The sequence below is a fragment of the Scleropages formosus genome, chromosome 19, assembly GCF_900964775.1.
Source record: "Scleropages formosus chromosome 19, fSclFor1.1, whole genome shotgun sequence".
Lineage (NCBI taxonomy): Eukaryota > Metazoa > Chordata > Actinopteri > Osteoglossiformes > Osteoglossidae > Scleropages > Scleropages formosus.
In genome coordinates, this window is record NC_041824.1 from 12614140 (window position 1) to 12640463 (window position 26324).

General features: G+C 40.9%; 3 protein-coding genes across 8 annotated transcripts; 1 reads left to right on the top strand and 2 right to left on the bottom strand.

Annotated features, from left to right (window-relative positions):
• Positions 1 to 3326: 3326 nt before the first annotated feature.
• LOC108939029 (uncharacterized) lies at positions 3327 to 12653 on the bottom strand. 5 transcript variants are annotated; one of them, XR_001966475.2, is made up of 4 exons: positions 12586 to 12653; positions 5557 to 5643; positions 5013 to 5117; positions 3327 to 4727 (listed from the first exon to the last, which is right to left on the bottom strand). XR_001966475.2 is itself a non-coding variant. In XM_018760123.2 (4 exons), the coding sequence occupies exons 1-4, from the start codon at positions 6861 to 6863 to the stop codon at positions 4477 to 4479; spliced, it is 573 nt and encodes a 190-aa protein (XP_018615639.1). In that variant the 5' UTR covers positions 6864 to 7050; the 3' UTR covers positions 3327 to 4476. The 5 variants fall into 5 exon arrangements, 3 of the variants coding, with proteins under 3 accessions (XP_018615639.1, XP_018615638.1, XP_018615636.1); XR_003797147.1 differs by lacking the exon at positions 12586 to 12653 and adding an exon at positions 12464 to 12542; XM_018760123.2 differs by lacking the exon at positions 12586 to 12653 and adding an exon at positions 6719 to 7050 and having other exon boundaries at positions 3327 to 4748; positions 5013 to 5081.
• Positions 11251 to 17971, top strand: tpk2 (thiamin pyrophosphokinase 2). Of its 2 annotated transcripts, XM_018760119.2 has the most exons (8): positions 11254 to 12303; positions 12501 to 12751; positions 12893 to 12956; positions 14774 to 14904; positions 16115 to 16233; positions 16331 to 16463; positions 16545 to 16641; positions 16929 to 17970. In XM_018760119.2, exons 1-8 carry the CDS (start codon positions 12228 to 12230, stop codon positions 16973 to 16975), a joined length of 918 nt encoding a protein of 305 aa, XP_018615635.1. In that variant the 5' UTR covers positions 11254 to 12227; the 3' UTR covers positions 16976 to 17970. The 2 variants fall into 2 exon arrangements, with proteins under 2 accessions (XP_029102201.1, XP_018615635.1); XM_029246368.1 differs by having other exon boundaries at positions 11251 to 12303; positions 12501 to 12956; positions 16929 to 17971.
• Positions 17972 to 18446: 475 nt separating this feature from the next.
• On the bottom strand, positions 18447 to 25905 carry LOC108939298 (rho-related GTP-binding protein RhoA-C). The gene is made up of 5 exons (XM_018760516.2): positions 25813 to 25905; positions 22718 to 22873; positions 22135 to 22255; positions 20909 to 21039; positions 18447 to 20211 (listed from the first exon to the last, which is right to left on the bottom strand). Exons 2-5 carry the CDS (start codon positions 22871 to 22873, stop codon positions 20038 to 20040), a joined length of 582 nt encoding a protein of 193 aa, XP_018616032.1. The 5' UTR covers positions 25813 to 25905; the 3' UTR covers positions 18447 to 20037.
• Positions 25906 to 26324: the final 419 nt, after the last annotated feature.

Here is a 26324-nt window from a genome sequence, read left to right on the forward strand (position 1 = left end):
CCAGTGATTCATGATTTAGGGTAACCGTATCTTTCGCCCTGAGCTGTGCTGCCGCCTGGCAGGAACTCGCAGTAAAGTGCCGAGTCATTGAGGGTTAGCTGTATCAGAGGGGCTGGCGGAGTTCCATCTTTCCTTCTTCGTCCTTTCCTGCATTTTCAGTAGCTCTATATGGAGCACAAATAGGACACAGATTAACAAATTGCTCTGGTATATTCAAGGAAAAAATAGCATGTCGCAAATTAAGTAAACCCCCCAGAGTGCAGTTATTAACTATGCAAAATGATTTGATTCATCTGGCACGAAGTGATGACCGTTCAAATTGTAAAGTCTGAGGCAAAAAATAAGAACATATATTTTGTGGCGGTGATGTACACCTGTTACAGTTCTCTTTTGGTATAAAACTCAGTTGCTTCATAATCGTGTTACATTATTAAAGAACCTGGCTCCTTTTCCCATAAAACACGAGCGTTACCATTTTCTTCTGTTTAAATGTCGTGTGTGAAATAACCGTTGAACAACAGATACACCTTCACGCAGCTAATCCTGTAATGTAATGTAAATGCTTTAAAGAATATTTAGGAATGTGATCAGGAATCGTAGATATTCGGATAAAATTTTATGCAGCTACTCGTGTGATGAACACTGGTTCATATGGTGGTAAGCAACTAACTGCTTTTTGGAATCACGCATCTGCATCCCAGTCTCCCTGCTAATGTAATGTACACATTGTATTTTCTAGGTGTACATCACTTTGGAGAAAAGTGTCTGCTAAATGAATACATGTAAATGAACAGAAAAGGTGAGAACATTAAAAATGTTAAGTGCAGAGATATACTGTGGCGCGCAGGGTTGTTGGTTCGGATAGGGTGAAGAAGGACGCGGCACAGGCAGCGTTCATAACAAATGTTTTATTAGAACACGGGCACACATGGAAATAATGCTCTTGATTAGAGGACTTCGATTTCTTAAGGACTTGCACCTTAAGCCAGCCTGCTTAATACCCCCATCACTTTTTCCTTTCCACTGGCAAACACAGTTAACCCTTTATTTTCTCAGAAAGTGCCCCTAGCGGTTGAACACTTTATTAAAAATTTTCCCATAATGCAACTATGTGCAATAGACCCGTTTCCCGCCCAGACTCTCAGTAAGGCGGGATGTTACGATACGTAATAATGGGACATTGTGACCATTCCCATCTTTAGTAGCTTCAGAAGAACAGGCCACAGTGGCAGTACTCCAGCCGTTGAGATTCTCAGTTTGAGGTGTTGACATGTTGAATAAGCTCTTAGTACTCCGAGTGTGTAACAGTTGGCAAAGGGGGAAATTGGGAGTGTGACAGGATTTGTGAAGTGCATTAACGATAGCAGGAAGACCCATTAGAACCCAAGTAAGTCCTGAGTACTTTCTAGAGTAACCTCAGTATGACATCTGATTCACATTTAAGTTGAAAAGAGATAAGTACATTTTTTTCAGTTACATTGTACTGACGTTTTTTTCCCAGCACAGAAGGAAGGTCTCAACATCAGATATCCGTACGCAAGTGACCTAACCAGGATTCATCAGACCCCAGGCTGAGACCAAGAACCGTTACCTTGAAACCACTGCTCACCTCTCCTGATTCAGTGCCATGTAGAAGCACTCTCTGCAACCTAGTAACAGCGTTGATGGCTTTGATACTCTAACTGGCCTTGATACCCAACACACTGAAAGTCCTATACAGCAACTTTACTGCAAAATTCCTGCAGCCTGCTTCGATGGGCATACACATTGCCTACTAACCTTGTAACTGTCTCAAAGACAGGTTTCATATTGAGAGTTTTGGTTAATTTTTTGTTATAAACTCCTTTCATTTGAGTTTGGTTAGTTTTTCAAATTATTAAAATGTAATAAATACTGTGTGATATTAAGAATGTAACTCTTTAAAAAATGGGTTGTTAAATGCAGAGTTTAATGGGTCACGTGATCTAAGTTTAATTGAGAGAGGGAATGTTGAATTGTGGGTAAGGTGTTATGGATGCAGAGGAAGGACATGCGGGAGCGAAACACAGTTTCTGAAATGACATTTTCTGCATAAGGTTCAAAGAGCGCACACGGTAATTGTCACTTTAATTTATATTGCGTTATGTTTGTTGATTTGCTTTATATGAACAAATGTGATTGTTTTGTGTGTATTTATTATGTTAATTATATTTCCGTTGTAACAACGTCGTCATGCTGATGTGTTAACGGACATTAATATGAGAGAATTTAAACTGAGAGAAAGATGTATGCTTGAATATTTTTATGTCTTTGTTTTTTGTAGTGTTTACGGTGTCTGTCGGAGAGAGAGTGAGAAATAAATGGTAGAAGAAATCAGTATGAGGCATGGCTATCCTTTAAATAAACCAGTGCAGCTATAAACCTTTTTTGTGGCGCTACTAGACCAGTACCTCATACTTCATCCTCTTCTTCTCCTTGGCCTGTGTTCTATGGGACTGAAGGTTCCAACAAGATTACTTGCCTTGAAGCTTCAGACATAAGGACACTGTCTGCTCTTGAAGAAATCTAAGATGTTGAGTGGAAATCTAGTTTGCCTTCTTAACTCAACCATCATTTGCCAGTCTTGTGCAGTCTACAGGAGCCCTAAATTGGTGTTGATTTTAGGTTTTAACTTTCCTGACAAATGATGCAGGCTTGCATTGCTAGTCAGCAGGTCCTAAGGTGTGCTATCCCTACCCAACCCTGAGCACCTGCTGTGGATGTGCTCCATTGTCCCACTCTTTTGACATAATGAGCATATTCAAGAATACACTTTCCTCAGCTGAACAGGTTAGGTGGATTTGGCAGCATAGACCTCCTGAATCAAGAACTCAGTATGCTGAGGTCCCACTCTCCTATGCTCTGCCTAAAAAGACCTTACACTTTAGCACTTGTTTGCACCTCATCTGTTTTTCCTACTACTGCATCCCTACCATCTTAGTCAACTGTTCTTCCTCGATTACTGCACGCTCAACCTCCTGACTTAGTTTATGTTTCTTTCCCAGAGCATTGTTGCAACATGCTGAGGGAACGCTGCCCAGACCAGCTCTTCGAGGTGCACAGTGCCCAACATTGTGCTGTGCCATAGCTGGAACTCTTCCTGCCCCACTGCAGTAACTGCACTCCAGTTCTTCATACCTTGAAGCCTGCTCCCGTGTCTGAGCAACCACTAGAGTTCCTCCACTATAGCACTTTTTTTTTTTTTTTTTTTTTTTTTTTTTTTTTTTTACAAACATTAGATACTTTTTGAATTACCCTGGTACAAATAATACTTTTTATTACAAATATTTAAAAAAGATGTTGTCATTATCATACATAAAAATACATTTTATTTTAGTTTTCTGATTCATTTTTGGTGAAACATTTCTTTTAGGTACATCCCCTGATGGCATTTTCACAGAATGGGTTCACCCCATTAAGTCAGGGATGGGATGTATTGTTGTGTGTGCATTTTCAATATGGTAAGTAATGTGGCAAGATGTAACACAGCAATTTTTGTACCTAGACTGTCAAATCCAAACTATATCATCTTGCACCTTCCCCAGTCAGTGAAAACCAGCTCCTGGGACAGAGTAGGAGTGTAGAGGCTAGTTGTGCTGCAAGGAGGAAACAGGAGCAGCTACATGGCCTTCCTCTGCAGTTATAGCTCACTGACACACAGTAATATCTATTACCAACACTAATAATAGTATTAGCTACAGCTTCACCGGGCATTTGGGTGTCACCTTTGCTCTGTTGACCATTTCCCTGAGCTAATACTAATGACACTATATTCATATTTATCATTCATAAATAACTATGCCAGCTTTGTCACCATTAAAATACTACAATGACTTAGCATTGATTACAGTTCTCTGTAGAAGTTGCACTGAGTGTTATATCGGGGAATTAAGTGTTTGACCAATCAGGTCTTGAAGGCTTTCCTTCTCAAGGACCTGGTTAGTATAAACACAAATAGAATCTCAGTACGACAAAATTCTGTGTTACAAAGGGAACGTCACACTTCAGTTAATGCTTATACTTTATGCTAAGTCATATTGCTAAACCATTCTGCTGTCCCTCAGTGTTACCCACCCATCTTTCACAATGAGACTGAGCAATTCCTACTAGCAGCTGCTTTGCCAATTCTGGCTCAAGATGTGTGATATAAAAGTTAAAACTAGAATTTCAGAAAACAATGAAGTTCAGTGCATCTACAAACACATACTGGTTTGCCTCTGAGGTGTATTGATGAACCTAGGACTTCAACCCCGCTGCTTCATCTGAGGTCACCTTTCATAATAGATTCTTCTTTTCTGTGCATGTTTGCCAAACACAAGGCTGTCAATGAAAAGTGATTTATGCAATCTTTTCAAAGGCTACAAATACAGCTAGAAAAGGTTTTTGTGCATCTCTACAGCCCAGGCATGCCCCGAGTGACTATGGCATATGGTCTTTCCTGCATTACAACCTTGTTGTTTAATTAGTCTGCTTTTCAAGATATGCAGAGTTCTCATAGTCTGGTTCACTGTCACTGTCACTGTGGTAGGCTTCACAGGCTATCATTGTGTTTGTGTTAACATAATCATCATCCTCACTTGCTGAATCCTCATCTGCAGCATGCAGGTCCACACTGCAGTAGTCATGGCCACTCTCTTCCATCTGATTCACGTAGTCTGGCTCTGAGTCCAAGTCCTGCGTTGGCTGGTCGTCGTATTTCATGAGGATCACTGAGGGGATGAGTGCATCAACTGTCAATACAAACTGAAATCAAACCCTTCTCCAAGATAAATCTCTTATGTTGAAGTTAAGAACTCAATTAAATGCAGTCACAGATAGTGAATGTTGCTCATTTATTGTATCTGTTATGTGTGGAATCACAAGTGATGTCTAAATATACAGTAGACATGAATTTTAGAAGTTTCCTTCCACTGCAAAGTCTGAGTTTATAAAGTTTTAACCTTTCCCTGAACTGGCAGCTCTGTGAAGTGCAAGTATACTTTACTTGGTCATACCAGATTCTTTACTTTTCTTGGTCTTCCAGGCCAGGAACAGGAAAAGACAGACTCCAAACACTCCAACTCCTACTAATCCATACACAATATAGAGGTATGAGGTTTCTGAAAACAGATATACACTGTTATCAAGCTAATGCACACTTATACAGAAATAAACACATGAGTAACATAATCCTGGTTTCAAAAGGTGAATGGGATATGACATTGCAATACAAAAAAATACTTTTCACTAGTGTATTTCATGTGATGCATGATTTTCTTATGCAATGACAATGTTCCCCATTCATAAAATAAAGATCCATGACCAGCGTCACCAGCCCTGCATGTGCGTAGTTGCACATAAAAGCATTTTTTGCATGAAAATAAAATTTTTTGAAGTATCATACTAATCTATTGTGTTATAAGAATGTTAATACTGCAGGCAATCCATAACTAAATAAAGTGAATAACTACAGCATATCTTGAAATCTCCTGATGGATTTATTAATTCTAAAAGCAAGGGGGGGAGAGAACTTTCTTCATGTTCTGGAAGCAGACTTACCATTCTTAATACCTTCTGTGATGCTACTGCTGCTGAATACTTTAGTCACTTCTGTTGTATTGGGACTGAGATGCTGTTTAAATATGTCTGGGAAGAAATGACAGTCCAATAAAGTTTGAAAAAATGTTATTTGACACTGTAAGCAGCAACATATATTTGCTGATTACTAAAACTACAATAGTAATGGTTGATCTAGTTAGTCATTTGGTTGACACTTTTTTCCAAAGAAATAGTGATTTACACAGCTGGATAGTTTTTACCAGAGTATTTCAGGGTAAGCGCGTTACTCAAGGACAATTTGGGGGGGGTTATAAATAGAATTATAAACCTGATCCTTCAAATGCAGGAAGCAGCTTTAACAACTATATTACCTTTTGCTCAGCTACTAATTCAGCTACTAAATTAGACTGTTTTTGTAATTTTGTGTTTTGGTGTCATTAAAATACTTGCTTTACTGGAAAAATATGTCTCTTCATTTATGACCACATGCAACAAACAGGATGTCTTTATTTTTACATAAATATATAAAAACAAACCTGTTTATATATATACACATGCACACACACACATTTTCTGAACCACTTGTCCCATACGGGGTCGCGGGGAACCGGAGCCTAACCCGGTAACACAGGGCATAAGGCCGGAGGGGGAGGGGACACACCCAGGACAGGACGCCAGTCCATCGCAAGGCACCCCAAGTGTGACCTGAACCTCAGACCCACCGGAAAGCAGGACCATGGTCCAACCCACTGCGCCACCGCACCCCCATATATATATATATATATATATAAATACACACACACACACACACACACACACACACACACACACACACACACATACTTTGAGTCATTGTACTGTAATCAAATGAAGTCAGTTTTAGAAAGATGTTGCCATGTCGATGATGCTGGGGGAATGGGACAAATTAAAATTGTTCTTAGGGCTCCAAAAAAAGCTAGTGCTGCCCCTGACACAGATTGGGGAAAAAAATACACCATAGTTTATGAGGGAAGGAAGGTGAGCATTACTGAATTTATCTTAATAATGATAAAAATGTGCTGCTTTTCTTTGGTAATGTGTATCTAATAGATGTTTAAATATACTTAAACATTTCAGTCCTGGCATTTTTGGTTTACTTAGAAACACAATTTAAACCATTTACCTTGTGTTGTATTCATGGATTCGTAAACACAAATGTGTCCTGGAGGGTGAAACATGCATCGAATCAGATTACGTGAGGAACACATTTTGCAGAACTGGAGATTGAAGTGTAGGGAGTGTGTCGTTTGCTTTAGCTTCTTAGCCATATCAAATTGGCACAGTAGGCTATTGCATTATAAGTTTTTTGTATTTTTGATTACCAAGTGGTACATTTTTCAGAACTCTAAAAAATAATGCCGCTAATTCATTTATTTACTTTCAATTTTTCTTCTTTAAATTTTTATAATTAATGCCACTTGTTTTCCTTAAATAGATAAAATTACTTTTACATACATTCACAATATAAAACTGGCAAAGGAGGAACACCTAAGCTAATGAAAAAAAGTTTTGCATGTCTTACCGATTTGTCTACAAGCCAAAACGTTGAAAAATGATTCAGATAGATTTACACTAATAAAAACAGCAGTGTTGAAGAGCAAAATGCAACTGCCAGGAAAGACCACAGAATGAATTGTTGGTCAAAGAATATGTCTGTCGAGTACTTGATGGTTTGGACTGATAAGGGTTATCATCTAAGAGTAATACAATAATACAATTCGCAATATAACAGACATCAAGACTTTGTGCAACAGGGAGCACAGAAGATGGGGAATATGGATTAAAGACTAATTTGATGTTTCCTGGTTCTAGTGTAACAAAGGACCACAGAAGTAAGTCCATTTTTGTTAAAGAATTGAAAATGCAATTAAAAAAACAATAGTAATAATAGACGTGGTGCAGCAGGTTTGGCCGGTGCCTGTTGTTGGGTAGGTCTGGGGTTCGAGTCCTGCTTGAGGTGCCTTGCAACGGACTGGCATCCCGTCCGGGGTGTCCCCTCTCCCCCTTTGGCCTTGCGCCCTGTGTTGCCGGGTTAGGCTCTCGCTTGGGACAAGCGGTTATTGACGATAGATGCAAAGTAATAATATCAAGAAGGAGGAAGACAAGAATACCCAGTAACTTCTGGACATTGTCAGCTTAGCACATCTTTTGAAAAAGGAAGTACTCAAGTTCCTTATAAAACCACTTCTAAAAAGAGCTGTAGAAAAAGCTTCTCAAGATGCACCATTTGTTAACGTCAGTGATGTCATATGACGATCATAAGATTTATAACTTGAACAGAAAGGAAGCTAAACTTAAGACAATGAAAAAGTGAATGGTTGTTCTCTGTAGCAATTATCAGTGACTTAAACCTTTTGCACTATTTTTAGAAACTGTTTTAGTTGTGTTTGTAGTGTTATACCATTGTTTCTGTTTCCTCAGCTGTATATGCATTCTTAAGACATGTTTAAGTCCTTGCATAAATATTTGCTTAGTCATGATTTTTTTTGTCTTAACAAAATCCCAAAGAGGAAAGAACATAATTGATTCATACCTCAGGATGTACGTGGACTACTTTGTTTAATTCACTTAATTTTTTTTGTAGAGTGCTCTTCTGACTGGAGTGACACAGAGCACAGTACAAGATTGCAGTACGATTTGATAACTTGTCAAAGAATGCCAAATGTTAAGCACTTAATAATACATAACTGTATTTTTGTTCCATAAAGTAGAATACTTTTCCGAAGAAAAATGATTTTCATACTCGTGAAGACGTTCATCAGGCAAATAAAGAGATTGCATAGTCAAATCCATAGCAAACATATAAATGGAGACTGTACTGTGAAAAAAGCTAAATTAAATGTGGTGAAGAAAAGGTAAAAGGAAAAATCATCAGTAAACATGCATTAAAAATTTCACTCACCGTTCAATAGCAGCAGCAACAGAATTTCAGGCATGACAGAGCAATGCAAGTGTGCATGAGAGCAACACCGATAAGAAAGATGACACCCACGCAGAACCATCAAATTCATAAAATGTATGTTCTAGGGCCTGTTTTCTCAGCCACTCCCACAATCATACAGTTCCCTTTTAAACTTCTGCTTTTCTACTGTGAAAACTGAAATGCTAAAACTTTGTCAACTGATCTATATTTAGAATGTATTGATTCTGCCCAACTACTTCTCCAGACCATTGTGACATCCCGTCTGGACTACCGCAACTCTCTCCTGCTTGGCCTTCCCGCTACTGCCATCAAACCTGTACAACTGATACAGAACACTGCTGCACGAGTTGCGTTTGACTTGCCAGAGCGTTCGGATGTATCTCCTCTACTCATTTCTCTGCACCGGCTTCCTATAGCTGCCAGAATCAAATTCAAAATCCTGTTTACTGTGTACAAATGCATCAATAGAACTGTTCCCAGCTATTTACAAGACTTGATCAACCGCTACACCCCAACCAGACTGCTTCGCTCATCTACTTCTGCTCGCTTGGTGGTCCCGCATGAAAGGTAAAGCTCGGAGGTTCTCGGTTCTGGCTCCGGTGTGGTGGAACGACCTCCTCCTCCCACTCAGAACTGCTGAAACTCTGTCCACATTTCAGAAGGGTCTGAAAACTCACCTCTTCCAGACTCACTTCGCCCATGATCTCAAGTTCATGTAAGGTGTAAATGTTCATGCACCGTAACTTTATGATCATGCCCAGATAAGCCTTTACACAGCCGCTACTCCTGTATTGTATGTAAATGTTTGTGTATCTCAAAAAAAAATTGTAGGAAGGTGATCGGAAATAGTCTACTCTGAGTTTTATGCAGCTGTTCATGCGATGAACACTGGTGCATACAGCGGAAAGAAACTAACTTTACTTAAGAATCAAGCGTCTGCAACTATGTCTCTCTTTCTCCTAATGCAATGCACAAATTGTATTTTCTCCGAGATGTACGTCGCTTTGGAGAAAAGCGTCTGCTAAATGAACAAATGTAAATGTAACATTGTACATGAACTAGAGTTATTTCTGTGTGAGAAATGTAAAAGGAGATGGCTCTTAAAACAGAAACTTTACGTACAGTGTGATCATCCAGCCATTGATTTTCCTGAACTGCTTGTCCTGAGCAATGTCATGGGGATCTGGAACCCATCCGAGAATAATTAGGTGCAAGACTGGGGGGTACAACCCGGACAGGACAATAACAGTATTTTATATAATATGTGTACATACTGTGGCGCACAGCGCTGTGGGTTTGGAGGGGGCAAAAAAGGACAAGGAGGCGGTATTCACGACAAACGGTCTATTTGAACACTGGCACCAGGGAAACAACACTCTTGGTCCGAGGACCCCCTTTCCTCCAAGACCTGCGCTTACAGCCAGCCTTCCCGGCCTGTTTAGCGGCCCCAGACTCTCCCTGAACATGGTGGGAAACACGGTCACCCCATTATTTTCCCCCAAGTGCCCCCAGTGGTTGCACACCCACATTTAACATTATTTCCCATAATGCAACTATTTACATTAGACGTGTTTCCCTCCTAAATACAAGTAACGCAGGTCGTTACAATACAGTATGTGTATTGTGGCCACGTGGGGTCGATGAAGGCAAAAGGATGGCATGTTTCTTAGAGAAAAAGGGGTTTATAATGAAAATCAAAAGCAAAACCAGGGACTTGTTCACTTTAGAGTATAATACAGAACTAAAGAAACTACATACAGGGTGCTGTCTCACAGCGCCTGGGTGGGGTGAGAGGATGTGGGTTCAATCTCTGCTCAGCCTGTGTGAAGTTTGCATGCTCTCCCCGCGTCCGCGTGGGATTCCTCCGGGTGTTCTGGTTTCCTCCCACAGTCCAAAGACATGCTGCTCAGTTTGATTGGTGAATAAGTCACCCATAGTGTGTGAGTTTAGGATAGGAGTTCTCGAGAGTCACCAGGAGATAGAAGAGATGCAAGAGGAAGGCTGAGTCAGTCACCGGTACTGCATTGGGCGAGGCAGTTTTGATGGACACCTCTCCAAAGGACAGACGATTCCCTCTTCTGTCTCGTGGTTCCTGATCATTTGGGTTTACTGGTTATGGCTGGGGTTTCCCCCTAGGTTCAGTTCATCGGGGCCTGGGGTCGAGTCCCACCTGGCAGGCAGGGATTAGGGGGATTCTTGTTTGGAAAAACTATTTGATTTATTTTAATATTGTTTTAATCGTACTTTAAATTTAATAATGTTTTATGAATGTGTGTGTTTATGGTGTTGCGCATATGTTTCTTTTAACACAAAATGATAGCGTAACATTGGAGGGGTACGTTTTAAGATACGGCTTGGGTGGTTCTAGTTTTCTGTATTCATGTTTTTACTGTTTTACTGAAAACACTTTTAAAGTTATAGGATTTTAAAGCTCCATGTTTTTATTCTAGGGGTGCGGTGGCGCAGTGGGTTGGACCACAGTCCTGCTCTCCAGCGGGTCTGGGGTTTGAGTCCTGCTTGGGGTGCCTTGCAATGGACTGGTGTCCCGTCCTGGGTGTGTCCCCTCCCCCTCCAGCCTTTTGCCCTGTGTTGCCGGGTAGGCTCCGGTTCCCCGCGACCCCGTATGGGACAAGCGGTTCTGAAAGTGTGTGGGTGTGTTTGTTTTTATTCTTCATGTTATATTTATAATAGTTGTTTTTAACCTCTGATGTTTGTTTTGCAGTCAGTATTTGGAAAAACAGCAGTAGCTGGAGTATTTCGATATTTGTCACCTTTTAGTTGTTCCTTCTTTTTTTGTATAAATTAATGTATTCTGTTTTATTCTTAACCAAACTATATTTGTACCATATCTGTACTTAACCAACCAGACTATATTTGTATTTTTCTTTGCCTGTGGAGGAACCTAGCAAACATTCAGAGGTATACAGACAGTTTTGTTTGCAAATGCAAATGCAAAAAATTGTGCCAGACTCACTTATTTAATTAACGGCAGAAACAGTGACCCAGAACATAGACACATAGGAGTACATTAGACAGAATATTGCAATATTTAAACATGTCCAACTCAATGACCAGATATAAATTCAATTTTGCATGCATTTAATTCTGAACCGATAATATCGTATTATTCGAAACACGTTTATTTTTATTAGATCATCTTTTCAATACGGAACCTCGTAATTAGTCAAACAAACTTGCGTAGCACCTTAAATTTTCCTACCGAATATGGCGCTACAGACATCGCGTTTGCTGATTGGTTCTCTCCGACGAATTGGGGCGGACTCGCATTGTGGTCTAAACGGTGATTTGCTTACAGAAGCTGCCATTCACGCTACGAGGGCCTGTGTTCAAATTACTCTCGTATTCGCATGTTTTCGTTAATTTAATAAGTCACGTTGAACGCGTCGTAGTGAAGAGAACGCTCATGTTTTCACTTTTCTGTACAGACAAATGCTCCATCCTCAAGGTTATATAGCTGTCAGTTAAAGCATTTCATGTCTATCGATCTATGGGTCACTTAAAACGATCCCGGAACAGCACAGATCACCCACGCTTGCGCAGTTGGTCTCAAGTTGTTTCTGGACGAACAGAAACCGGACGTTCATCATCTGCTGCCGCTCACTTAACACCAAACCATTATATGGTGGGTCTGCAAAGACAGCCTTCCTATCCTTCATGAGCGGACATTTTCAAACGATCGCCTGTTGCTATGGCGACGTCTCTGCTGCCTTGGTCAGACAAAGCTCTCGCGCTGCTATGCCGCATGAATAACTTTCATTTGCCAGGCAGGTACAGTGTTTGGACACATTCACGTGACGCTGAGTGCTGTTACTATCTGTTAATATTATTATATTTTGTAACTTACAATGTAAGTGTCTTGTGAAATGAATCGGTGATTTATTTACGTATAAATATTGTTTTCGGCGTAATTCTAGTGACGCTCACCTTTTTTTTTATTCAAATTCTCTTGTGCTTTTACTAGGCTCCAGCCTTGTCCGCTGCCGGCGGTTCGTGATCGAGGGGCAGCAGGTGGGATGGGTCCCCCCCGTGGTTGCGTCCAAACTCACCCGCTTCCCCGAAGTGTTCACGTCGTCGGGCTCAGGGGAGGCCGGAGCCGTCGCGCTGTGTCCCGCGCTGGACTCCTACCGCAAGAGGTCGGAGGCCGTGAACACCGTCCTGCAGCAGCTCAGGGAGGAGGACACGTTCTCCTGTTTGAGAGGCTGGAGAGATGAGGTGACATTGATTGGGGCGATGGTCGGTACACATGATGGCACTGAGAAAGTGTGTGCGCGTGCGCGCGCGCGCGCCCCCCACCGCTCCCTTCTTAAACGTCGTTCGTTTGTTCGTTTGTTTGCTTGTTTGTTTGTGCTCCAGAAGTACGAAGTCATGCCACGCTTCTGCGACCAGTCACTCATGTGCATGGAGAGAGCCGCCACCAGTATGTTCGCAATTTCTCTTCTTTTAACTAAATCATGCTGTGGCGCGCAGCGCCCTGGGTTTGGATGGATGGATGGATGGATGGAAGAAGGACGCAGTGGCAGCGTTCATCTCGAACGTTTTATTAAACACCTGCACACAGGGAAATAATGCTCAGTACAAATTTATTCACGCTAATTTTTAAATACAGCTGATTACACACAAGCCGCTAACTCCCCCCCCCCCCCCCAAACTTTATTAAATAAAGTTATGAATAATACACGCAACCAAAGCAAACATTAAAAATCAACAATCAAACAAACCCAAAACCATTTTCCTACAGTTGGTCAACAAAATTACTAAACAACCGTTACATAAAATACATTGTCAAGACAAAGTCTTTCCCGTAACAATCCTCTTTCTGGCTTCAAAAAATATAACTGAGCCATGTCTTCCCTGCACCAACATACCCGCAAAAGGACTGTCCCCCAGTAGCAGCTCAACCGAAGTCATCATATCATAATACATGCTTCCTTCAAAACACATAAAATACTTATAAATTACAGTATAAAACTTGATCATACCCCTAAAAACAGACAAATAAATACAAAACAGACATACACACGAGTAGTCATCAATATAAAAACTCCAAGTGCACAGAATCACCTGATAAAACAAGGCCATTAAAACCTGTAGATAAAACGCTATACAAATAAAACCCACACAAATTAAAAGTGCACAAACCCAACAACACAAAACTACTAAAATCTGTGAATAAATACTGTACAAGTAAAAACCACACAAACAAATATAAAAGGAAATAAATATACAAAGGGGTAAGATACAAGAAAGCACAATATGTTCTAAAAGAATGCAGTTCCATAAAGCAGACGTCCATCCTCATGGCTTCAGACACATTTATCCACGAGGCCTTTCCATCTGTCCTTTGCCTCGTGTTAACCCCAGGCAATCAGATCCCACTTTATTCTGAACTTCAGTTCAGCTCGAATTTTCAAAAAGGCAGCATAAGCTCCCATTTTCAACCCCTTTCGGACAAGGTTAATGCATGCATTCCGCAATTCTTTCTTTGTCAAACTCACAATCAACCAAATCCTACCGGAGGTTACTTTGCTTACCTTGGGGAACAGTCCCTCCATGATATTATCAAAAGTCGGTGCCATCTCGCCGTCTAACTCTCCGCACAAGGGCTCAACCGATGACCAGACTGTCCCGGCATAACCGCAATTCCAAAAAACGTGCTTAATCGTTTCCGCACCCAAGCACTGGGGTCACGGGCAGTCGGGACGTCCGGTCAACCCGTACCTGTAAAGTTTCTCCATTATGGGTAGTCTTTTGCGGAGGCACAACAAGCCACTAAGTTACCCCCTTTGAAGATGCTACAGCAGAAACCAGAGTGAAACAGCCAAAAATACTGTGGCACACAGCACCATAGGCTTGGATGGGGCAAAGAAGGACCCAGAGGCAGCATTCATCACAAACAATTTATTTGAACACCAGTATCAGGGAATTAATGCTCTCAAGGACCCCATTCCCTGTAAGCCTACAGCTAGCCTTCCCAGCCTGCTTAGTATCCCCCAGCTCTTTTCCTACACACTGGTAGGCACAGTCACCCCATCATTTTCCCCTTAAGTACCCCCAGTGGTTGCACACCCACATTTCACATTATTTCCCATAATGCAACTATTTACATTTAAGAGTTTCCCTCCTAAAACAGTAACGCGGGGTCATTACAATACATTTTATCTTTGCAGTCATGGCTACCGCTTGAACCCCTGACCGCTGCTTTTTTCCCCTTTTCTTTCCCTGCTGCACATTGAGGTCTGTTCGGAGTGAAGCGGTACGGGGTCCATGTGAACGGCTACAGGCAGGAGGAGGACGGCACGGTGACAATGTGGCTTTCGCGGCGCTCCCGCACCAAGCAAACGTACCCTGGCACACTGGACAATTTGGTAGAGAATTCACATCATGGCCGGAACGAGTAAAATGTGTTGTGTCGCATCAAATACTGTGTGTGCACATGTTTGTCCCAAAATATAATTCTTAATTTCACTGACATTTATTCATTTGGCAGACACTTTCATCCAGAGCGATGTACATCTCATAGAAAATACAATGTGTTCATTACATTAGCAGGAAGAGACATAGATGCAGATGCGTGATTCTTAAGTACAGTTAGTTACTTTCCACCATATGAACCAATATTCACGAGTAGCTGCATTAAACTTTTTCCGAAAATCAACAACTCCTGATCACATTCCTAAATATATATTTTTTTGAACATTTACGTTACACGAGTAGCTGCATGAAGGTTTATCTGTTGTTTAACAGGTATGATCTCAAAGTTATAGTGCGTGAACATTTACACATTACATGAACTTAAGAGAACATGGGAGAAGTGAGTCTGGAAGAGGTGAATTTTAAGATTCAACGCATTTGCGTTCAAGAAGGGTCTGAAAACTCACCTTTTCCGGACTCCCTTCGCCCATGATCTCTCAAACTTATGTAAGGTGTAAATGTTCATGCATCATGACTTTATTATCATCCCCAGATAAGTCTTCACACAGCCGCTACTCCTGTATTGTAAGTAAATGTTTGTGTATCTCAAAAAAAAGAAAAAAAAATGTAGGCAGATGATCAGGAATCATCTATCCTGAGTTTTATGTACCTACTCATGCGATGAACATCAGTGTGAGTAGTGGAAAGAAACAACCAACTTTACTTAAGAATCATGCTATATCTAGCAACTATGTCTCTCTTTCTCCTAATCTAATGTACAAATTGCATTTTTCTGAGATGTACGTCGCTTTGGAGAAAAGCGTCTGCTAAATGAATAATTGTAAATATAAGAGCCTTTTTAAATGTGGACAGAGATTCAGCAGTTCTGAGTGGGGGGGGTCGTTCCACCACATTGGAGCCAGAACCAAGAATAACTGTTTTAAGTCAGTACTGCAATAGTCGAATTCTGTGTAAGGTTTTTCTGTTTAAATTGAGAGCTAAACTGGAATGGGTACAGTACTGGTGTACTACTGGTATGTAGTGAGGAAATGATGGAATTTAAATTTTTATTTAGCCGGCATGAGGATATTTTCTAAAATATGGTGTGCCCGTGTTTAAGAGAATGCACTGCACTGGAAACACTTATGTGACTTGTGTATGAAGGTAGCTGGGGGGCTGGCTGCAGGAACCAGTTTGCAAGAAACCCTGATAAAGGAATGTGAGGAGGAAGCCTGCATCCCAGCATGCATTGCTGAGACCGCCTGCCCTGTGGGCACCGTCAGGTGATTTCTTCTCAAGACAACGTACTGTATATCCGCAGTCTTGCACGTTAACGGAGTGGAACTGTAAGTAAATCTCGCCACTTGTTTCATCTTGTAGCTATACTTACGAGGATGAGGATGGGGTGTTTCCAGAGAGCCAGTTTGTGTTCGACCTCAAGTTGCCCCTTGAATTTCGTCCTCAAATTGGGGATGGAGAGGTGCAAGATTTCTACCTCTGGCCCCTAGATCAGGTCAGATATATTCTAACGAAGCACCCTTTACGTAGGACTAATTGGAGGAACTGAAAATAAAATGAAGTGTGTTGTGTTCAGGTGAAGGAGGTGCTGGTCAGTGAGGATTTCAAGCCCAACAGTGCCATGGTGGTTCTGGACTTCCTCATTAGACACTCCTATGTACATCCTGATGCAGGTGAATATAAGCGCATGCATAGGTATACAGGGATGTGAAAAAAGTAATCGCCAACACAGTGCACCATGCACAAAGTTGGTCGAATGCAAACTGCAGCACTCTTAATTTTGCCAAGCTGCTGTGTACACATTTACGAACTGCATGATACAGTATGTTTGCAATAGCTTTCTGTTTTGTTTTTGAAGATCTGAATGTTATCCTGAAAAACAAAAATATTGTCCGTACACAATGAGTAAATGGCGATTATTCTGACGTCTGTAGACATTCCCTTCATCTTGTCATTTCAGAGCCTTATTACCAGGAGTTTGTGACTGGGTTGCACAAGTCTCTGTGAATACTGATGGAGACGGAACACACAACCAAGAAAACCATGGGGAGAATTCGCTATGCTGTAAGATCTGAATTGTGCTGGGAGGAAGTCACTGGTTTTAGGGACCTTTAAAACAGATCAGTACAGTGGGTCCCCTGTTTGCCAATTTAATTGAGACCAAGGGTGGGTTTATTACCTGAAAAGTCAGTCAAATGTGACATGGAGTGGCTGAGAAGCTCCTCATCAGTTTTGTATCAAGATGCTTGTGTGACATACACTGGAAAAAAAGTCTTGGAGTAAGTGTACTTGGGAGAATCGTGTGTCTGTCGACTGGTGGAATGCAGTCTTGTTTACACTGAGTTGTACATTGCTTTGGAGAAAATTGTCTGCTAAATGAATAAATATACATGTAAATGTCAGCAACCCTGACAGCTATGCAGGCTGCATGGCAACACTGGAGTCTCTTGGATTGGCACAAAGCACATCATCTTCCCCCCCATGGAGCAATTTGCAAAGAGCAGAGTGGCCAACAGCCTGTGTGTGTGGGGATGCTTTGTCTATGTGCCTGTGTGGAGTCACCCTGGGAGTACTATTTATCACGTGCTGTAAATAAAACGTGAAGAATCCTGGCCAGAGCCAAGTGAACATAAGATTGTGCATGATTGCTAGCTGTGGGTGCACAACATCAATTGGTATATTTGCATTATGGATAAAAAAAAAAATACTAAATACCTGTCAGGTAATATAGTTTGATGTGATACTCATAAGTGCATGAGTCAGGGAGCTGTTGTGTGACTAAATTTATATTCACCAGCAAAAGTGATAAAATCAATGTGACCAGGAGTTTCACTGTGGGAGTTCTAGTCCTGGGACAGTCTAAGGCAAGTCTAGTCATTATAACAGCCTTGGCTAATCAGCTGGACTATCTGGACGACTTTTTTTGTACAAAAGATAAAACGGCTGGAATGCTGCACATTAAGGCAATCGCTTTCTTCTTGCTCGCCCTCACTCTGAACATTGAATGGAACAACACGGTAAATTGAGTTCAACAAACAGAACCCAAAGGACCCCCAAGTCACTAGAGGGCTGAGAAGCAGGAAACACAAAGGGAGAGTACACATGGCCCCAATGAGTCACACACAAGCCTTTTCAATACTTGTTTCTCTTCTCAAGACAAGGGTTAGGCATCTTGTCTGACAGCTTTTAGCCTGGTGTTTAGTGAAACTGATTCTGAACTGATAGAACTAAGTTTGAAGTCCTGATCTTTTAACACAGTATTACACAATTCAGCAGCAGCACTTTTTACGTTTGCCATAAATGCCCATCCAGTAGTCGAATCTGTTTTGGGAAACTTAAATTTACATGTACCAAAAATCATGTTTTTGGGGCTAGCGTGGTGCCTTGTACTGAATTTATCTTTGCTTGTATGATTGGCAATCTAATTTAGAGGCAAGAATAAGTGATCATCATATAAATTATAAAACAGAACACTGAATACCCTAAAAACATTTTATTTTTAAAGTACATTTAAAAGCAGACTGAGGAAATTCCAAGATGCATTTGTGTACAAAAGGTTATTCAAGATTTCTCTTTCCATATTTTCCTTACATTTAAGTGTTAAGATTCTCATTTCTTAAAAAGTTACTCATAGTATAGCATTTAGTTTGTTTTTTTTATTTACTTTTTTAAAATTTAAGGTATGGTTCTAGATTTTGCAAAAGAGGCATAACTGATACAGGACAAGCCAGTAGAATTTGTCACAGGGTTAAATATACAGTACAACAGCAAATCATTGGAAAACAAAGACAAAATAGGAGGGGCAAATTGAGTAAAGGATGGAGGGAGGTGCACATTTTATTTTTTTTATAGAGGGGAGAGTGAGAGAAGAGCTTTTTACAAACTAGGCTCCCACCCCCCAACATTACAAGCCTGACATATTCAGGCAGTAAAATAAAAAGGCAAGAAAATAAATGACTATTTCCAAAACCTTATATAACCAAACACAAACTTCTAGCCCTTTCCAAAACCTGCCAGCATGCCTGGTAATTCACATCAGAGGTTACTTTCCTAACATTTGCTCAATTTTCCCTCGTGTCCATCTAAGCATCTAAGAGATGGCCATTAAAATTCCTCGATTAGTTAATTTTTAAATCTACAATGATGAATATAAAACATTCACCCAGAATGAGTTAGCATGGTTTTCATTTATGCAATAATCAATTTATATGCACAGGCATTTTTAAGAATGTAGCTACTTAAATAAATCTGAAATTGCTGGTTGGTTCAATACACTATTAAAGCAGACCTTTATAGTGATAACATTTTCACCCAGTGGCCTTACTTCAAACTATGTCGACTACTGAAGGAGGGGAGGTAACTGGTACTGGACTACGGAACGAGAGGCTTAGTCTGTCTGTCTCAGCACACATTTACACGGAAACAGACAAACACTGAAAGTAGCACTAACTTTTTCTTAAGACAGAAGGAAACAAGAAAATGTCTCCGGCACATGATTTCAGGAAAACTAGGACTGTGGCCCTCCAGTAGAACTACTGAATCACGTTCTCTGCCAACTTTGCCAGAGTCACGGTACTGGGAACAGGATTTACAAAGTTATCAGCTTTAGGAAATATTTTCCTTCTAAAACGGTGATGTGGGATTACTAATGGCATTAAGAAACAATACAAATCAAGGAATCAAAAAGTGAACTTCAGACAAGCATCTCCGCAATCCATCCTAAGCCTTTAGAGACTGTTTCTCACACCTTTTATCAGACACCTAATTAAAATGTTCCGATATAATAACAGGAAATATGATTAAAAAATAAGTTCATTTCTAGAAGACTGCGGTGATCTTTCAGAAGCTTGGCCGTTAAAATATATCCTCCCTTTTTCTGCAGAACTATCCCTCCTTGAGAGTCTCTATTCCTTTGGCCGTGTTTCATAAACGTTTTGCTCCCATTTCCCTAAAGACTTTAGCAAACCTGCCCAGGAGACAGCTGTTTCCTCTCCCCGCCCCTCCCAATCCTCCATTGCCTGGTTAGACTCCCCCTTCTCTCCGTGCCTCTCCCTCCAATCCCCATCTCTCTATAGCAGGAGGCAGGCGTTTTTCTTGCCACGTTTCTTGGCCTGCAGTGCTGCCCTGGTGGCCATTTCAAACACCTCTCTCACACCGTCTTTCGTCTTGGCAGAACATTCCAAGTAACCAAACGCATTGATGCGGTTTGCCATATCCCGTCCCTCCTCTGGTTTCACCGGCTCCTGTTAGACAAATGGAAAATGGTTCATTGCTAATAAATAGCTATTAAGCCATAGACCACAGCCACACTATAAATCCAATCTGCATCCCAGTGGTCATCCTTAGAGACTGAGTGGCTTCCTATTCAAGTGGCGACCAAGACTGCTACGTGTCCCCCAAGGCTTTGTGCCAATGCACTTTACTATATTTCTTGCTATGGGTTAAAGAGATTATCATTGCACTGAAATAACTCCAATAATGTTCAACTATAACTACAACATATTCATGTTACACTAAAGACTGGGAAGCCTAGTTGAGCTGTGAGTGCGGAGCAGTCTTGTAAAGTCCTACTTTTTCATTTTAAAGCTACTAAATGTCAAAACATAAAACATGAGGTTAAAGTTTGTAGAGAATGGATTTATGTTTTTTCTTTTCATTACACATTACATTTTCAGCTCTTCAGCCTATTTTTTTTGTATTCTGCAAATAGTTGCAACAAAAAAGTAAATAACAGGCCTTTAGGGTGAGCGGGTCTTGGGCATTGTGGTACACAAAGTATACTAGGCTCAGCTAGAAAATGTACTGAAACTTGCTCTTGTAAAACAAAAAGTGAAAGGTGGTTCAATATATAAGCCAAGAATAGAAATTACTCTGATCATAAGGGTTTTTAGGGTAAGGGTTTGTAAATACTGCAAATGTGACCTTTTAGGGTCTCGGTACCTGTTTCATCTTTGCCAGCTCCCGGCGTGTGTGCTCATCATTCCGCAAGTCCTTTTTGTTACCCACAAGAATGATAGGGACGTTGGGACAGAAGTGTTTCACTTCGGGGGTCCACTTCTCTGGTATATTCTCTGTTACAAACACGCACAGTGTTATTCTAATAACAAAGAGACCATTACTGTACCCAGCACGAGAGCACTACTTTGTATGAATGTGACAAATGTATGTCTTCCTCATGATGACACTGCTCAGTGAAACACGCATCCCGGGGGGGGGGACGGTTGTCACATGATGAAAAATTTGACATAAAACTAAATGAAAATATCTACCCTTTTTGCTATTGCAGTAGGTCTTTGGCTCAAAACAGCAGAATTCTTGTCCTTGATAATGGTCATTTTTAGTGGCGCTACAGCCAGTACAACATTTATTAATGTAACAACACAGTATCAACACTGGGCAGTAACAAAACACCAGATTCAGTTTGTACTCTCCAAAAGGGACTTTTGATTACAAGTCTCTCCTTTGGCTATTATACCACCCAGTGGAAGCTCCTCTTACAATTTACATTAAGCTGTTAATCTGTAAAGTAAAAATACGCATAGTTTCCAGGACACATAATATGCAGCTTACATAAACTGACTTCCATTAAAAAGAAAAATTACTAAAGGGTCAATGGCAGAAATTCCAAGCTACAGAAAATTTGTGTTACTGTTTACATTAATACTGCAGTCGCCTTGTGGTGGCACACGTGAGATATGAAATGATCATGTAAATACGTAAATATATTTGTTTATGCAGCATTTGGGCGGATGTGGTGGCATAACGGCTAGAGCTGCAGTTTCACAGTGCCTAGACGGTTTGAGAGAACCCAAGTTCAATCCTGCTCAGTCTGTGTGGAGTTTGCCTGTTCTCCTTTGTTCATATGGGTTTCCTCTTATAGTCTAAAGGCATGTATTGGGCACTGCTGCAGCAGCACGAGTGAATTTCATAGTAAAGTATGACCATTATAATCAGTATTCATGTATTCTGTACAATATAAAATTTATAGACATTTCTAAATATGTATCATCTATAATGTAATCTAAACATTTTCAACACCAGTCGTAGCAGTTATTCACGCACATTTGTGGTGGGCATATATTTAATTTTCTATTTCAAGGAAAATGTATTCGCATTAAGAGTGGGAAACTGTACATAAGAATGGGATTGCACATAAACAGACTCACCCAAGCTGTCAGGACTGTCTATGGAGAAGCACATTAGAATGACATCAGTGTCAGGATAAGAAAGCGGCCTGAGTCTGTCGTAGTCCTCTTGTCCAGCTGTATCCCAAAGAGCCAGTTCCACCTTAAAAATGAGAAATGGCACCTCTTCTACATAAATCCTCTTAAAATGCTTACTAATTGGATCCTAGCTATGTAACCTGCATTAAAATGCTAATATTTAAATGCAACGGATCAAATCTGCCAAACTATCGACTATCTGGCCTTCTTAAAATTTCATGTCATTACTATAATACAATATAATAACTAGTAGTTAACTCCCCCAGCTCTGCACAGCTAAATGTATTTAAGTATAACGTTAACAAAATGTGGGGCTTTTGGACTTGACAAGCACAAAGAGGGCAAATTTATCTAATCAGAGTACAGATTGGAATCTTCCTATCCTAAGACATTCTTAATCACATCATTAATTTATCTATTTCTGACTATGACAATGTAGTAATGACCTTGGCTATTCTAGGTACCACACAGCGTACATGCATAAAAGGCAAGAAAGAAGTTGTGCGTAACGATTGCCAATAGCTACCTGTTTACCATCCACCTCGATGTCAGCAACGTAGTTCTCAAACACCGTAGGTACATACACCTCAGGGAACTGGTCCTTACTGAAGACGATAAGCAGACAGGTCTTCCCACATGCTCCATCCCCAACGATCACCAGCTTTTTACGGATAGCCGCCATCTGAATCACAGCAAAACAGCCATTATACAAAGGGGCATGCCAAGAAATTGACACAGCAGAATACAGTGTTCCTTAATGTAATTAAAAAAAAAACTATATGATTTTCACATGTAGAACATTCACTGTTGTTCAACCACACATAGCACTGAGATACTATAGAATTTTACAACTATTCATCCTCAGTCCATTTCAACTATTGTACAGTGAAATTTTAGTTTTACTACAAGTTGACATAGAAAAAGTGTAATAATGAAACACTTGTCTGGTAAAACTAAATTCAATACAGGCTCTGTAAAAGCTTGTTTATTTAATCATACCCGAGTATAAGTAATCCACCACTTCTAGCCACTCATAAACTATGTATTTCTAGGAATGTCTATGCACATTGTTTCATTTTTTGAGGGGCTAACGGTGTTGATCAATTACTACTAATGGAAAAAGTATTTTGGAAAGTGGACTATTGCGAAACTTAGAATCCTACTTTATAGATATTTAATAAAAAGCGAACAGCAAATGTAGCAGAGCAAGTTGAAAAACAATGTCTAAACACATTAAAAGAAAATTAAATTCTTGTATCAAATAAGATGATTAACAGTAACTGTTAAAACAAAGCAATGGCCATTGTGCTGTACTCATTTTAAGGGAGAATATCAGGAAACATTGTGCTGACCTTTTCATTACATTCTGGTTAACATTACTAGAACCATGCCATACATGCAACGGCTGGATGAAACATAATTAAACAAGAGTTCAGCAGGAACAGAACTCTGTGTGTACTGGGACACACGCCAGGAGCAGAATTTAAAATAATAATTAAAAAAAAAAAACAGTAATTTACAGCATATGATGTACCACAATGATATTAAGTATTTTATGTAAAGAACCAACAGAATAATAACCATTTAAAAGCACCCACAAACCATTCACACTATCCTAAAAATCTGGGTTTGTCATTTTTATTACATAAATGAAAGTGTAAATGTAAATCCAAACAGTACACTTCACTTAATATTACACAAAAATTCCATTAAACTGGGGCTTCCTACTTGTGCAAACATCGTATAAGATCATCATCCATCGGTCCAATCCCAATCACCGCGTGTCCTGAGCAGGGTCGGGGTGCACCGGAGCCTATCCCGGCATCACTGTACACAGCCACTGCCTCGCAGCAGAGCCACACATACACACTGACGTGGGGTAATTTCGCGTCACCGATCCGCCTGAACTGCATGTACTTGAACTGTGGCAGGGTGGGAGGAAACCGGAGCACCCCAAGGAAACCCACGCAAACGCAGGAACGGCGAAAATCAACACAGCGAATCCAACCCACGTTCTCTCGCTCCATCCAAGCGCCACTCGACATAGACGACATGATCAAGAGATCAATGTAACACTGCTCTGGTTTCAAATTAAAATTATTTTGCGCAGTAAAACAAAACAGAAAAATTCGACTCACTTTGTTTGTCAATTGTTTTCTCTTGAGGAGGAAACGAGTCGGCAACCAAGTACTGAGTATCGATTCACTTAGCAACTGTTATATTTATTCTCAGGCTTTTCTAGCGACGTGTTAAAGCCGGACGCTCTGGGGGGGGAACGTCGCCTAAAAACGTGTCACCGACTTTACTATGAGAATAGAAAACGGCAGAAACTCAGAAGGTTCTTTTTTTTTTTTTTTTGAAGCGGCAGAGACGGGCGCGCAGGGACGCGGAAGTGCGGCCTGTCCGGAAGACACGCCAAAAAAAAACACAGTCACGTATAATAATACTCGTACAAGAGCGTCTAACGCAAGTTTATGGGTTCTCGAACTAATTTCCCAGCTATGTGGCGAATTTAATCGATAGTTTTACCTTAAGAAACCCGTAGAAGAAGGTATATGAAAGTGTGTTGGCTCACGCAGCGAGCGCGCCGCACCCAAACCGCCTCGGACATTTTTCATCAAGCGAAAACACACACAGTGCAGACACTCAACTACCCGTTTCCACACACAACACACACCGAGCGACACCGCTTGTGTCTTCACGGGCTCCGTATTCAATAATAACTGAGCAGGAAAATAAATAAATGGCCACACACATACCTCCAAGACCAAGTGCGGTTGTGCGAGCGGCTGGCCGTACGGCGTGAGTACTGGCTGGTGGAAAAGGTCTAAAAAAATCTCTTACTTGGTGTTATTCTTCTACTCTAATCAATAGTATCAAGCACGTCAACCACCACCTGACGACAACAGGTTACAATTAAAGTCAAACACGGGTTTGTACACTTTTTTTTAACTCAGCAATTACCACCCACACGATGTTACGCAAATCATGATCATGTAACCAAAAATCGATTTTTAGCTCTGAAAACAGGCTGGTCACTCAAAATTCTGTATTTTAATTCGTTGGAGACGTACATAATGACGATGATGATGATGATTCACACTGACTGACCCCGAATCTTCGCCGAACGTTTGCGAACGCGCAGCCGGATGTGCTGGAGTCGGTTTATTAATCAACGGAGATGTGTGTCAAAGTTGTACGAATGTCACGGTTGCGTGAAGATTTTCATCTGAGCTTCGTGGAGAGAGATGAGGCCAAAGAGGCGACACCCAATGACACACAGCCAGCAGGACGGCACCATTAATCAATCACAGACCACAAATCGGGCTCGTTTTAACACCACGTCGTGGAAACGTCACTATTAGTATGATGACAATAACAGAAAGATCAGTGCTTCCAAAAAGGGACCTTTTATTCACTTGTTGTCCCTCCATTTCCGTCATCACGAAGCGAAGGTAGTAGCGCCCAGCCAGCCCCAACCAACAAAATCAGCCTGCCGGATGAGTGTCCTCATCACACAATTTATTTTTAAATATCCCTTGAGCGAAGCTTACTAAAAGACATGCGGTCGTTTCTCAATGAAATGGGTATCTTAATTTCAACAAAACGAATCACATTTACCGTTTGTGGCTCGAGCGTCTTCGCTTTCCTTTCTTTTCCTGTCTGACCCTAAAGCCCCTCCTCTGTACGTTGCCACGCCGATAACACCCACTAGCTCCAATACGAGAACTACCAATGGAACGCTTACTTGTATGACTGTCGTGAACACCGACCAATAGAGAACTTCCAATATATGATTGACGCTAACATGCGCCAATGGATCACTTGCTCGGTGTGTAAGTTTGTCGGTTTAGTCATCGGCGAGAGGAATTGACTCACTGTGCGCCGTTTTTCTGCCGAAACTCTGGAATGACGGCGAGACGAGGAGCGTCGACCAATAGGGTGGCCCGCAATAGCGCTCGCGATACGACTCTTCCACAATGCTGACAGAAGATGCGCTGTATTACGTCATTAGAGACGTGAATGCCATTCTTTTTAATGGTTGGAATAAAAGTGTAATAACATACCAGTTGTTCTTCTTTGACATGATGCGTTCATAAACATTTTCACTCTTCAACCGCTTGACCAAGTCA